This window comes from Typopeltis vanoorti, chromosome 21 (assembly GCF_054136105.1).
Source record: "Typopeltis vanoorti isolate ZY-2024b chromosome 21, IOZ_Tvanoo_1.0, whole genome shotgun sequence".
Taxonomy (NCBI): domain Eukaryota; kingdom Metazoa; phylum Arthropoda; class Arachnida; order Uropygi; family Thelyphonidae; genus Typopeltis; species Typopeltis vanoorti.
In genome coordinates this window covers 52056882-52072258 of record NC_143569.1, presented here as the reverse complement: position 1 = coordinate 52072258, position 15377 = coordinate 52056882, and the positions used below count along the sequence as shown (strand labels likewise).

The following is a 15377-nucleotide window of genomic DNA, read 5'->3' as shown; positions in this document are numbered from 1 at the left end:
ATAAAAAAAAAAAAAAAAAAAAAAAAAAAAAAAAAAAAAAAAAAAACGAATTTCGTCTCAAACTTAAAGAAAAACTGTTGCAGACCTCAGCATCCTTAGCAGAAAAAGGGGGGGGGGGTAGGGATTTCAACAGTATAGTGTACGGTTTTGCTGCAAGGCACCGAGCGTGATCTTTTGAAAAATTTTTCATCTTTGAGGTTCTTCTTGCGAAGCATGTTGTCGCCACTTCGTCTTTCCAAGGCATATCGGCACTCACACTGCAGCAAAACCCATTAGCCGAATAATATGATTATCGAAAAGGCTCTTCGTTTAATAATAAATGAAGGCCACTAATACAAGGAACTAATGGTTTATGAGCAAGGCACAAAAGTTAGCAGATTAAGAATTGTAGGCGACGCAGCACTATTGATTTTTCTCAACAATTGCCACTGTATTTTAAAGGAAAGCCAAGCGAAACAATGTTATCACAATTAGACGATCACAGTCTTAGGTGCAAACATCGACTAGATGGCGCTGCATACACAGCGCAACGCAAACAAAGCAACAACAAATTCGATAGCACACATTATCCTTCAAAGCAACTCAATACAAACAACAATAGTAGTGCATAAAATGTACAGAAATTGTAACAATGTCAGTTTCAGTAATGTGCACGTCAACAATTAGATACAAAAATTGTCAATTTCTGGTCGATTACAGGGATTTAAATACAAGGAAATGATAACAATGTTAGACTCAAAAGATACAATTTTTGTATCTTTTGTCGACGTCGACAAAAGATACAAAAATTGTCAATTTCTGATCTATTGCAGGCAGCTAGATACAAAGAGAGAAATTGTAACATGGTTAGTTTCAATAATGTGCACGTGAAGAATTAGACACAAAAATTGTCAATTTCTAATCTATTGCAGGTAGCTGAATACAAAGAGAGAAATGGTAACAATGTTAGTTTCAATAATGTGCACGTCGACAAAAAGATACAACAAACAAAGAAATTGTAACATTGTTAGTTTCAACAATAAGCATGTCAACAATTAGACACAAACATTCTCAATTTCTGATCTATTGCAGGGAATTAAATACAAACAAAGAAATGGTAACAATGTTAGTTTCGACAATGAGCACGTAGACAATTAGGTACAAATATTATCCATTTCTGATCAATTGCAGGGAATTAGATAGAAACGCAATGTTAGTTTAAGTAATGTGCAAGTTAACAATTATATACAAAAATTGACAATTTCTGATCAACCGCAGTGGAATTAAATACAGAGAAATTCTAACATTAATTTCAATAATGTGTATGTCAATAATCAGTAACCAACAACTGTCAATTTCAGATCAATAGAAGACGATTGGAGAAAACGTCAACAATGTCGAGCCAAACGTGTTTTCATCTCCAATTTCGTTTAGTTTAGAATGAAGTTTTTTTTTTTTTTTGGCTGTTTTTTTCTTCTATTTTTCTTTATTCTAAAAGATTGTGCTTTTGTATGAAATACGCAATTTAATTCCGGATAATTATTTGACAAATTTACACAATCACGAAATAAAAACTAGGTTGGAAAACATTCAAATTTCGGTGAACTGAAATCTTTCTCGATCCATTAAACTTCAAGGAGTCACCTATCGGCAACTCCGGTTGAATTTTATCCTCACGACCACCCATTTCCACAACACCAATCATTTTGAACAGCTTCTGAGCACAAAAGAACTTCTAATTCGCAGTAACTAATGGAAGAAAGTAAAAGCCACAAAGGATGACCATCGATTTTTTACCACACACACACGGGGAGAAGCGGGGGATGAGGATGGAGGGAGTTCGTTTCCCACAGTTGTGTAATGAGTCGTCATCCTTTGCCGTGAATTACCAGAACGAAATATGAATAGTTGTTAAGTGGAGATTAAAACTTCTTTTTTTTTCTTCTTTCAAATAACGTCGAAGAGGTGGAAGAAATGTACGGGGGGATGTGGGGGGGGAGCGAAATCTAAGGGAGTAGCTGAAAAGGCACGTGCCAGCAATCAGCGAACAAAGTGAAAAGACCAAGGCAATCGCCAGTCAATCGGGTAAATCCGGAAAACGTTCCCCTCGTTTGTGTCCGTTCGCGTACTTCGGATCTTCGTGATAAAAACCCATCACTGGCGAAAAGGACCACGGAGAACGCACCGTAGTCACGACCACTTAGCTGAGCGTGATTGTGTAATTAAACGTCGGCGATTTTTTCACTAGGAAATTGAACTTTTTTTTTTTTCATATTAAAGTTTAATTTTTTCCCCATTTTGATTAGATAATTGGAGATTTTTATTTGATTTTTCTGCGTAAAAAAAAAAAAAAAAAAAAAAAAAAAAAAAAAAAAAAAAAACTTGTCAGTTTCGAAGTTGCTATGGCAAGGTGGGAGTAAAAATCGGCATATTATCATTTCCGTGCATTTCTTTGCCCTTTTTTTCATAAAATATTTTTTATTTGAAAAATCTAGTTTAAATTTTTTTTTTTTTTAGGGTACATTTATGCTGTAGATATGTGGAAAATAAATAAATAAAAATAAAACTCAATTTTCTTTAGGTTGCTATGGCAACGTGAGAGAATGTTTTCATGCATTTTTCTCCAATTTATAAAGATTTTTATTTTAAAATAATATTTTTATAATTAAAAAGCTTTCAATTTTCTATAACTTGGTATGGCTACGTGGGAGAAATTTTCATGCATTTTTTATTAAAAAAACTTTATTTAAAAAAAATAAATAAATAAAATAATTTTTTTATAATTAAAAAAACTTGTTGATTTTTTTAGGCAACGTGAGAGGATGTTTTCTGCATTTTTGGCCTTTTTCCATAAAAAGATTTTTATATGAAATATATTAAAAAATAAATAAAAATAATTTTTATAATTAAAAACTTTAATTTCTTTAGGTTGCTATGGCAACGTGGGAGAATTTTCGTGCATTTCTTTTATTTTTAGAATATTGAAAAAATTTAGTTCGTTAAAAATGTCAGTTGTAGACATGTAACAATATTTAAAATTAAAGAAAAATCGAAGTCTCCGGAATTTAAAGAAACTTGCACTTTTTTATTTTTTTTTAATTATTTAAATTGTGCACTTTTAAATTTTACGGTAAATATACTTTTAAAAACAATAAAAACTTAAAACTTCTATTAACAATTTAATTTTTATTTTAAAAAAAATTAGTGTCCTTTCAACGGAAAAATATAAAAATAAATTTCAGAAAATCTCTTTATGGAAACAATTTAAATTGATTTTAAAAACGTTTTTAAATATTTAAAATATGACTAAAATGTACGGAATTAAAGCATTCATAATCACATCCCTGTTTCACGCTTATCCATTGACCACATAGTTCTATACAAGCTTTCCCAAACTGACAGAACAGGGCAGTTAATATTACATAATCTTTATTCCTTAGTATTCCTATGTTTGTTAATGTTGTGTGCCCTTTGCCTATTTTTGCGAGACAAAAAAACCCACGAGAAAGACAACCACCTCCGTACGAGACCGGTTAACTCACCTTCAGACGAAAAACCTGATAAAAGTTCGTGTCCTCGACTAGATTCAAACCCAGGTCACTGTCAAAAACCGACAGCGCTACGGAGGCTCTCAATAAACACATTAATCACTGAAAAAAATAAATAAATCCGATGTTCCTATGTTTTGGCAGCGATTCAACAATGTAAAGAGAAATTAATCTTTTCCGTTTGAACAAATATCACGCCAATATATCTCTCGTGAGCGGTTATTTATCACGCATCGCCGCCTCCGTACTTTGGCTGGTGTTGTCAATATGCGACACAACACGAAATGAGTATAAAACATTAACTATCGCCAGCTAAGCCGTTTTCTTTATTGTCTACATCAATTTCTTTTATTTGTGGCTATTTTACACTGCAAGACGGCCACAGATGGCAGTTTGATAGCGAAAACAAATCAGAGAAATATCCACACATAATTTATCAATGCTATAAAGGAAGGAAATATTAGGGAAAAAAATGGTGTGTGGATGATGTTCTTGTAATTTAAAACTATTACTTTTCTCAGAGCTGGCTGTAACTGATATGCATTATATTAAAAGTTAAATTTTTAATGTAGCTAAAACCAGTAAGCACCACCTATACTACACATTCAATTTTAATATTAAAAAAAATATATATATATATAGATATCAGTCTACAAATACCGTAAATTTCTACTCATGACAAATCGCTGTTGTCATAAAATAAATAAATAAAGTTTCTATGACAACAGTATGAAGAATTGCACATCCGGGCCTTTAAGGCCTGTTATTCAAACACATGTATACGTGAATAATGGTACATTTTTACACATTACAAACATTATTTTACTGTCTAAGAAAAGCTTGATTTAATATTAAAACAATAATATCCTTACTTACAGTAACAATTTCTCCTTCTTTAAGGGACAGACAACTTGGATCTGCAGGATCATCATAATCGCGAATAGCTCTTGCCTGCACAGCGTTGATGATTTCTGAAAGAATATTCAGTCGTCAAACAACACAATTTCTACTTGCATTAATACCACAGCATATGGTAAGAGCGCAAATAAAACTCGTGTTCCATTTACATTAATGGTAACATTACTAGAACAATACAAAATGCAAATCTTATACTATTGCAATAAAATCGGCATAAAGATATCACTTCTATCATTCATCATTAGCTTTAGCATAGTAATAAAAATGTCAGATTCTATATTAAGTGTTGACGTAATTATTACAAAACGTGGCGTTGTCATAGTAACAACTGTAGATTTTTACTTATATTAATTGTCGGTATTGTCACATTAATGGAAATGGTCAATTTCTACTTACTATTAGCGTTGTCATAGTAATAAAACAAAATGCCAATTTCTATTTAAGGTAATTGTTGATGTTGCCATGGTATCAAACAATGTCATTAGATGAATCGTTGATATTGTTACACAATAAATGTCAATTCCTACATCGTTAATTGTTGAAACATTAAAAAAAGATCAATTTCTAGTTGCATTAATTGTTGATGTTGTCATAGTAACAGAAAATGTTCATTTCTACTTACATTTACTTGTTGGGAGCATGATAGTCAAAAAAAATTGTTAATTTCTATTCACATAAACATTCCCTAGGATGACGTCGATTAAAACCACTTTTAGGAACCACACTTATCCCGCTAGAAACGCTCTCCTTAACAATGCTGTTATCTCGCATCACGTCTCTAATGCATTCGCACGGCACAACACAAGACGACAAAAGTGTACCCTTTCACGCCTGACCGCAACAGTCCGGGACGCACGTGAGGAACGCGCACTGTTAACAATCGGAGAAGTCGGCCACTAACAACATAACGACGACTGCGGATTCGATTCATTACGTCATCGCAAGAGATTGTATACCACACCAGCGCGAGCGCCTCTTGTCAGCACGTGCCGGTTTTGTTGAAAAGGGGGGGGGGGGGAAGAGAGACAAAGGGAAGTGAATGATGTGGGAGAGTTGCGCGCGACAAGATTTCCTCGCCATCAGCGCAATGGAACCCGGCGCCCCCCCCCACTCACCGCGTCCCCCAATCACAAAACATACCACAATTTTCCCTAGAATTTTCTACAGGACGAGACTCAAATTAAAACCCACGATTTATGACAGTGAAAAAGAAAAAAGCCATAATAGCCCGACAGAGGGCGCTAGCTTACTACACTCTCGTCCGGGGGATGAATTTTAATTAAATATTCCCCGATTTAATACCGCAAAATGAATTTTATGAAGAAAAACATATATCTTCCCCCTGCGCAGATTTCGTTACATAATTAAGAGGTTATAATCCATCTATCTAATCTATTAAGAACAGTCTGGGAGAGAGGGGGGGGGGGGAATAAGCGAGTTCCATTCGGTTGTCTCGCTCCGTCTCTTATCTTCGTTCCTTTGCTTTTCATCGTACCATTGTCTTTCCGACGTGTCTGCTACAGGAAAACGGCAGAGTTAAATGATCATTGGAAGCAAGCCTTACGGATTTATTGCTGTTATGCCCACCGAAGAACGAACAAATATTTTTTTTCTGGAGGTTATCAACACCAGCACGAAAAGCAAACGGGGTGTGCTAACAGATGAAAGAAGAGATATCGGACGTCAAACACTAAGTTCTTCGAGTCTAGGCACGTAAAATGTCACGACAGAGCCGTAGTCACATTAAACTACTCGCAATTTTCCATTTAAGGCAACTGCTCAGTCAGTCAAAGAAATATTCTTCTAGATGCAGTAAAATATCTATTTGGATTGAATGAGCGTTGCACTCTTGTTGGCGTGTAACTATATAAAGGAGAAAATAATAATAAACTCACTCCAAACGAAACTCGAGCTGTATTGCCGCTGGACGAATTTTGCAGAAATTTTCGAAGTCCTCTTCTCTCGTATTTTTTGTTCTTAGTGATTTACTTTTTAAAAAAAAAAAAAATAAAATTCATATTAATGGACATTCTATGATAGTTTATTGTTTGACCAGTAGATGTCGCTCCGGACAAAATTCAGAGCGATATCTAGTGCTTAAATAACAAAATATCATGGAATTTTCGTTTATATGAATTTAAAAAAATCATAATAAATAAATCACTAAGAACAAAATATAAAACCGTCATCTACGGGTATTTAACGTCTTCAACTTACCTAAATATGTTGCTTTTGAGGTCAATAAAACGTTAAAAAAAACTATATCAAGCACAGGAAGAAACACTGAATAGCAATCATTATTTCGACATGTTTAGCACCTTTGTGCCCCCTACACATGTATGTGTGAATAAAACAAAAAAAAAAACAAAAAAAAAATGTCTCGAAAAATTTTTGTGCAGATTCCATACATAGAAAGAAAAAAAAAAAAAAAAACGCCCAGTTAGAGTGCCAAAATAACTTGAGTACGAAAGGAAAAAAAAGTGTTTGACACATTCTTTGAAAGGCACGCCTAAAGAACACTAAATTAGTGCCAAAGCATTATTATTGATGCATATCCCTATGCATCAATATTAATAGGATGCATGACGTCATTGATGACCATTATCAAAGAAAGACGTATTGCCAACTAAATATCATATTGCATAAATTAGACAGGAAACGTTGTCAGATTTAAACCAATATTAAGGTAATAAAAAAAAATAATAAAAATAAAAAAAATAATAATAATAAAAAACATACAAATATTCAAAACATAACAGCTGTAATAATGTTTTTTTTTTTTTTTTTTTTTTTAATATTTGCCGGATTGGTTGGCTGAGTGGTTAGTGTATTCCCTGGTCTCTAGAACAGGGTTATCAACAATGTAAAAATAAATATAAAAAAATTACAAATATGCATATAATTGATAAAAATAAGGGGGGGAAATCCTTAGTCCACCCATGATACAAATAACCTTTCGTGGGTTGGGAACCACATAAAAAAAAAAAGTAATTCGACAAAAGCTTCTTTTCTTAATACCATGTATTTATAATTTACCTATAACAGTCTTACACGTCATGACATTTATTCCATCACAGTGACTAGACAGATTTTGCTGAAATTTAGAATTGTTCTAAAATTCGACGATATCGACTTTAGTTTAAATCAGACAGTAGTTGTTACAAAATGTAAGGGGAAAAAAAAACGATTTAAACTAAATAATAATAAAAATAAATAACAATCCACAATAAGAAACTAAAACGGACTCCTAGTTCCATTACTGTGATAACGGATAGCTTCACTGTACAAGAATGCTTGCATAGTGTGGCCTAATTGAACTACCATTATCCATGGTGTTGCATGTATTGTAATGGACTCCTGAGCATTGTTATAAAAGATCGATGTTCCTATAGAAAAATATAATCTTTTATATTTGAAAAAAAAATGTACAAATACACTATATTTAAACAGTTCTCAGTCGAAATCTAGAGTATATTTAATAGAGTCTAGTTAAGAAATAGTTAATAAAGTGAACAGTTAAAAATACGAACGGTTTAGAGTAGTTAAGAAAAAACCTAGGACTTGGATCTCGCACAGTTTCGTGGACAATTTAAATTATTACAAACAGTTACTGAAATTGCAGTACAAATTTTATAATTTAGATATCTTTTGCATTTTAACCATCTGCATTTGTCCGATGTGCTCGCCTCCCCCTCCAACCTTCCCCCTCACATCTGCGAGGGTGCTAAGTGCCAATGATTAACAATGAAGCCGTTTCAAGATTACACTAACCAGATGCGAGAGAAGCTTAACTCCCAATTTGTTCCTATCTCCGTCAGCTGCATACACACAGCCGACATCAAGGGGGATGAGAGAGATGATGAGGTCAAGAGCGGAAAACGAGATTTGTTGAACGCTGTTAAAAACCAATAAAGGGCACCACTCGGGGGCATCTGTCCCTCCAAACTTAAAATAGGTGGCGATCCATCTGCTTCGCCCGTTAAACGGTACTCAATTTACTTAACTGGAAACTCTCGAGAGGGAGGGCGTGTGTGCACGCGCTAAAAGAGGCACCCGATTTGCAATAAACCACAGTTTCCTAGGCTAAGAATCTTAAGCTACGGGGGCCAGATGTAAAGGGAGTCAAGGGCTCTTGAATTCCATATACACACTCAGACTCCTCCGGTAAAGCACAACCATCAAAAAAAAAAAAAAAAAAAAAAAGCCCTACCCCTCTCCCCTCATCGAAAATCCTCGGATAGGCCAGATGGCAAAGAACGAAGCAAGCTGTACAATAAGACACGACGACGCATGCGCAATCTAAAAACAAAAACACGTTTGGCACAATCGCTTGTCCCAAACAATGCATTATCTGCGTTAGATTCACTTACGTCATCTATGACGTCACTCGGAGGGATATTAAGGCCAGGAAAAAAAAATGGTTCGAGGATATATGTATCATTGCAATCTCATTAAAGGCGATTTTTCAATTATGTGTGGCCCGTTTTCAAAATATGTTTACCGAATGGATTCAGAAGCGCAAAGTCTTAACTAAGCCTGTTGATGTTATATTATCAACTCTCCCCGCCTTTGAACAGATAAGACAGTTTGACAGACAGTAACTAAGATAAATACTTGTAGGCAGAGAGAAAGAGAAAGTTGGAACCGTTCCAGAATCGAGACGCTGGTCAATGACCACACAGCCGGCGATAAAATAACAGAAAATGTTTTAACAAAATTGCCGAGCAAGTTTTGAAGCGTAGTGTGTTATTAAAAAATCAACTATGAAACTCAAGTTCCTCTTTCACAGATACGACACTTAATAACTTATTCATTAGGCATTCAGAAAGCGCCGTCTACCGGAACTGGCCGTAACAAAAGACTATCTTTAAAGAAATGTGGAAATGCATCATGTTGGTGCTCCAAACGAAGTAAAAAGAAAGCAATAATAACAACAGCGCCACCTAACGATATTTCGATGTTTACACTAATTATAGTTTAATTAACAAAGGATTTTTACGTCGATGTTTGCGTTCCTTGCGACTTAATTGACTTTCGTTTCAATTAACGTACTGTGCCCAGGCAATGATAACAACGCCATCTGGCGTTAGCCGTTTAAACCTGAATATTAATTGATGTTTTGCTAACCACGCAGTTGACACAAACTGTTAAAAGCGCCGCCTGACGATAATAATAATCTGAAGCTAAATATTATTTCGCAGTTCTTTTAATTTTTTTCAATAACGAATACGATACTATCAATCTAGTAGCGCCATCTGGTGAAAGCGAATTTAAAATAAACTTACTGTTGTAAACACTACATGGTGTTAGCCGCTTAAACTTCAATATTAATTGACGTTTTGCTAACCACGCAAACTGTTAAAATCGCCACCTGGTGACAATAATCTGAAGATAAATATTATTTCGCGGGGTTCTTTTAATTTTTTTTCAATGACTATGCGATACTGTCGATCTAATAGCGCCACCTGGTGAAAGCGGGGCGATCTAATAGCGCCATCTGGTGGAAAACGGCTAACGCCACCTGGCGTTAGCCGTTTGAACTTGAAAATTCTGAGTTTCAATGACCACACCGTTCTAACACGAAGTGTTAGAAACGCCACCTGGTGATAACTTGAACTAAATATCATTTCGTGGTTCTTTTTGTTCTTTTAATTTTTTTCTTTGGTAACGATATTTGCAAGGCATATGCTAATAGCGCCGTCTAGTGAACATGGTCTTAAAAATATTACCGTTATCAAGTGTTAACCGTGTCGCATGGTGCTAATTTTTATAACATAAGAACAATACGCATTTTATTATTATTTTTTCTATTGATTCAAGTCTGTTACTGCATAGAATGTAGAGTCTATTCTCTCCATGCTCTGCAGACGTATTTCAAATTACTGTATTTCCAAACTAACGCAGACATATAAGCCACTTAATCCACCCTTTGTGCATTTACCATTCTAGGTCATCAAATCATATCACGTGGGTGGCAGGCGATGACAGCCGTATAATTAATAGTCTTCCGAAAGCAAGCCGGGGCTACAGGTGGTATATATGACCTTGAACTTATCCGCGCGCATCTTTGAGATGACCGGGCACACTGATTATAGACACTACTATACATGGAGCCTTCCGGAGTGTCTCGTACACAATTTTTTAACTCCTCCCCCTCTGGTATCAGATGTGGGAACACGAGTGCAAGTGTTGAGGGGGGAGGGGGAAAACATACCATCTTATGAGGGCGGTTGCAATACAGGTTACGCGTCACATGAAAATCAGAGACGCCTCATAGGCGTTTGCACAGTATCAGATGATGGAGATTGGATCCACAAGAAAGTTCGTGACTCAGCGCGTGCGATAAAACACTACTACTTCCTCGGAAGGGTGTGGAACCCATGAGCACTCTTTGAGCAAATGAATGGGTTCGCTCAGTGAATAACCAGTTACACACCGAGGGGGTTTTCACTTATGAAAAGTGGCAAAAGGTCACAACAGTGCAATACCAGGTACACCCGTGATATATGACGGCTTAGAATTCAGCGTGTCATCATTATTACCGGAATGTCAACAAAACGGATGTTTATTGTAGTGATGTATGGGGTTTTTAATCCCAACAATGAGTCAGCACCGCTTGGTAAAACGCCTGTCAGGGAGGTACTAAGTTCCCCAAAATAGTGGCAACAGAGCTGGATTTTTTTTTTCTTTTTCTTTGTGGCAGTTTCTAAAAGGATGGTAATTAACAGACCAAGAAGGTTGAAACAAACTAAAAAAACAAAATCAAGTGGCGCCATCTGTCGTCTAAAATAGAAAATCTAACTTGTTCCCACCCCTATTAGTACAGAACTACATGGTAGTCGGCATCTTTTGTCCATCCCAGTTGGATATCAGGACTACGCACTGACAGATGCCCACCATCCAGACATGCGCATAATTGGTGGCCGATAGCGATTTATTTAGGGTGGAGTCATTGGTTCAATCATTGGGTTATCGAACGTGACATGACCTTCAACTATAATTACTTGCTTCTTGAAATCTAGTTTAGAGAAATCAGACGGGGAGGGGGAAGGCTCCTACGCTGTCTCAACTCGTCCTCCCCATTTCCAAATGGTACGATCCGTTTGTTTCACCTTCACCGCACTCAAGCAAATGCAACCGAGAGATGCTAATCCTTAAGCGAGTCTTACAGATTGAAGTGACACGTGCTCCCACGAAACCCAAGACCAGGGCCCCCACAAAGGAATGCAGGGCGTCAGATCCAATCCAACCCTATTATCTCACCTGATTGGTCTTGATGAGGGACCTCCATGCGTAGTACGACAGACACCGTTTGTCAGCCATACGAAAATTATTTGCACACTCTCCCATAGATGGCGGTAGTGTCCATAATTTATAGGTTCGTTAATAGCTCGAAGAAAATGTCACAAAAAAAAATCCAGACATCGTATGTCAATTGAAGACTGTACACAACGCGATAAGGGATTAGCAAAACCACACAGATAAATTCCCCACACGCCAAGCGTAATTACGATTCCGGGGGGGGGGGGTTTCATCATTCCCTTCTCTATCCCATATAATGAAGCCCGGTACGTGATTGAGACTTGAAGGCGAATGGTTGATTGTGACGTCATGAAACCACGCCCACTTCATGATTTCACCAAACCAGAGCTCGCTTTGGAAATACATAAAGAATTTGGTATTTTATTTTTGCGTATTAAATTAGATTTCAATTTTCATCACGCACGCGCGCACACACACACACTGTTCATTTACGACTTTTGCATAGACAAGAGAATGCTAAAAGCATAGCGAAACAGTTGATGGCAGCTGCTTTCAATAACTTTCATATTTTGCATCCAAAATACGAAACTATATTTCTATTTGAAAGTCAAATAATCCGTCCAAAATTGGCCCATCCCCCCCCCTCATCAAAAACCAGAACTTATATTAAAAACAATGAAAAGACTCGCAAGAAAATGCACTCACTGCAGAATCCCTTAAAACAAAGCCGTCCCACATTTCACCCCCCCCCCCCAAGGGAAAAAAAAAAAAACATCCAACGAAAGGAGTTTTAAGACGGGAAATATTTGCTTGTGCTTGCGTCCAAAACCACGCCAACAATCGCAGTGCGGAAACGACGCACGCCGCTTATACGGTCACAACACCCGAAAGCACCAAATGTGTAATCGTATGCAGCTGTTGTGTCGCTACAGGAACATGTCAACTGCGGGGGAATTCCGCAGAGTTTGTAATGACCGAGAGAAACATAAATATTATTTACGTTCGCTGGATTGGGAGTGCAGGTCTGAGAGAAATCACTCACCAAATTTTATTTCGACTGTCTCTACATCTATGACATCTCCGAAGTTCGCTAGGTTTTGCCATGGGAAAGTGAATTCTTCAAAAAAAAAAAAATAAATAAATAAAAATATCGGAAGTTTCTTATTAATGTGTGCTATCTTTGGATACTGGAATTACGAAGCCATGATGGTCCATTAGGCTTATTTTAGTATTTACATTACCACGTGACAAATGCTCGTTATTATCATAAGTGAAACTGACATGCTGGCTCGCGCAACAAAGTACGCGAATAAGAATACTAATTTCAGAGTTGAGATGCATTGTTGCGTCACCAGCACTTACAAACAACTGACTATAAACGTAAACCAGTTTTTGAGGCCATCGTTTGGTTATAATTACTATAATTAATGTAAATACTGAGGTTGCACGCGTAATTTCTACTACTTTGTTACGTGTTCTAAAGAACAGTCATAGAAATGGGGTATCTCTGTTCTAGCTTTTGTACGTATTATTCTCCCTCCCTTCCTCCCCTGGAGAGATCGATACAAATCTCCAGTCACGCTCACTCATACAAATCACACTTCGCTGCCGGATTTCGGCAAAAAATGACACTGAAGATGACGCATCAAAAAAAAAAAAAAAAAAAAAAAAAAAAAAAAAAAAAAAAAAAAGCATTAACGTCTGAAATGCCAATTCACATTCTCTATAGATTGACAAGGGGATAAAATTTGATACATCTCGCATTCGCGGGGGGGGGGGGAACAATCAGCGAAATATGCAAAGATCCATTCAATGAGATTGTTAAGTTTCTTAAGTCCCCCCCCAGCCCCACAGAAGGCCTTCAACAGACCACCCCATCCCCTTTTCAAATTTGCTGGATCGTTATCACCGAAAGTTCCATCAACTTGCAACCCCCCTGGGTTCCATTGTTCTTTGTGTGCTTGATTAGGGAAATAGTTCCCCCCACCGTAATCCTTCTGGTGTATCATTTGGCAGATAGGAGCACGCCATCAAGACGGTTTAATCTTGTAACTCGGTAATAGAAACATTAACATCCCCGGTCACTGGACTGGCGTAGAGAACGAAAAGATGAAATATACAAGATTAAACAAACTAAATCAACAAATGCTCCTGCAGTGTTGTAATTCCGGAAATAATTATCGATTAAGAACTCCTGGTAAAGCAAACTGCGCAGAAAAGGAGATGACTAAAGGCCTTGATAAACTTCCCGTCTGTAGCAACAGGAAGATAAACGTATTTCCATAAGACTTCAAATGCATCCTGGCGCCACCTGACGTCATTAACATGACGACTTATTTTTTTTTAATTTATTATTTTTTTTTCGGTCCAATCTCATCATTCAATATGCATTGTTTACAAATGTAAACAATTCCGAGCAGCAAAAAAAAAAAAAAAATCCGGAGACACCGGAGGAATCCCCACTACTTAGCAACGTCGTTAGATAATGATCACAAATGAGACTGATAAAGCCGCTAACAACCAACAAACAAGTCCGGTCAGCTTATTCCCCAATCAACAGAAGACACATGATGAGCGCACGAGAAAAGTTTTTGTCTCCGACCTCATCCTTATAGATTGGTGAGGCTGATTTAAACAAATGGTCAATGAATCCACAGAATTAGCGACGAAGCTTGTAACGGCTTCTTCCCGCTGTTTCTAGCGGTCAGGAAGTACTAAAGGTGTAATGAGAGAAGATACACGAAAAGGATCACACAAGGCAGGCTTAATCCATTGGTTTGTTGGCCTAAGCAACCTAAAAAAAAAAAATTTTTACTAATGCGTCAGTCTCCACCCACTTCCAAGAGCAAGGTTGTGCTGCCACGTGCTTAACTAAGATATTAGCTTCGATATGTGTGTGTGAAATAATAATAATAAACGCCTTTTTTTTTTTTTTTTTTTTTTGCACACGCACAATTGTTGATTACCGCGCTATTTGCAATTACATTTTACCCGGATATTAACAAAGACTTCTCTTTGTACTTTTTAATGAAAACTGCACACCAAACGAATCAGGTCACAAGGGAGAGATAATTATCCCCCTATTCCTACAGTCATTCCATCAACAACCAGCTGGCATAATAAAATGAACAAAGTAAGTTTTGAGGGGGGGGGGGGGGGAAACAGCGAAGAATAATCAAGAAAATACATAATTAGTTTTTTAATTATAACTGCATCTTAAAATTTATAAGCATAAGATCGCTTTTCGTGTTAACTGATTATTTTTTTTAATCTTTTACTAATGGAATTTATTTGTTGTAATCCATTTATAAAGGAACGTTATTAGAAAGAAAAATATACAAACAAGTGCTTGAAACATACAATATAAGAAAGAGAAATATACAAAAACCAGCTTTGAAAGATAAGATACAATAATGAAATATACAACAATAGCACGCTCTTTAAATATAAATAAATTACCGCAACAAAATGGAGAAAACAATGCATGCGTGTTTAACAATGAAACCGACTAAATATAAACAGACATTGACGCGTGCCAAGTTACACGTCACCAACAATCATTCGCAGACGTAATGAGATATTGCAGACGATCAGCAGTTATTTACGTGTTGAATTTTATACTTTAGACATTGTACTACAGAAATCTATAGTTGGCTATAGACAAACACG

General features: G+C 36.5%; 1 protein-coding gene across 2 annotated transcripts in view; it reads right to left on the bottom strand.

Moving 5' to 3' along the window:
* LOC150094852 (caskin-2-like) overlaps nt 1-15377 on the bottom strand; it is a 378559-nt gene that overhangs the window by 200716 nt on the left and 162466 nt on the right. For both annotated transcript variants that reach the window (XM_090411520.1, XM_090411521.1), the window contains one exon: nt 4404-4498. In XM_090411520.1, the coding sequence (XP_090267646.1) occupies nt 4404-4498 (95 nt within the window). The remainder of the gene's footprint in view (nt 1-4403; nt 4499-15377) is intronic.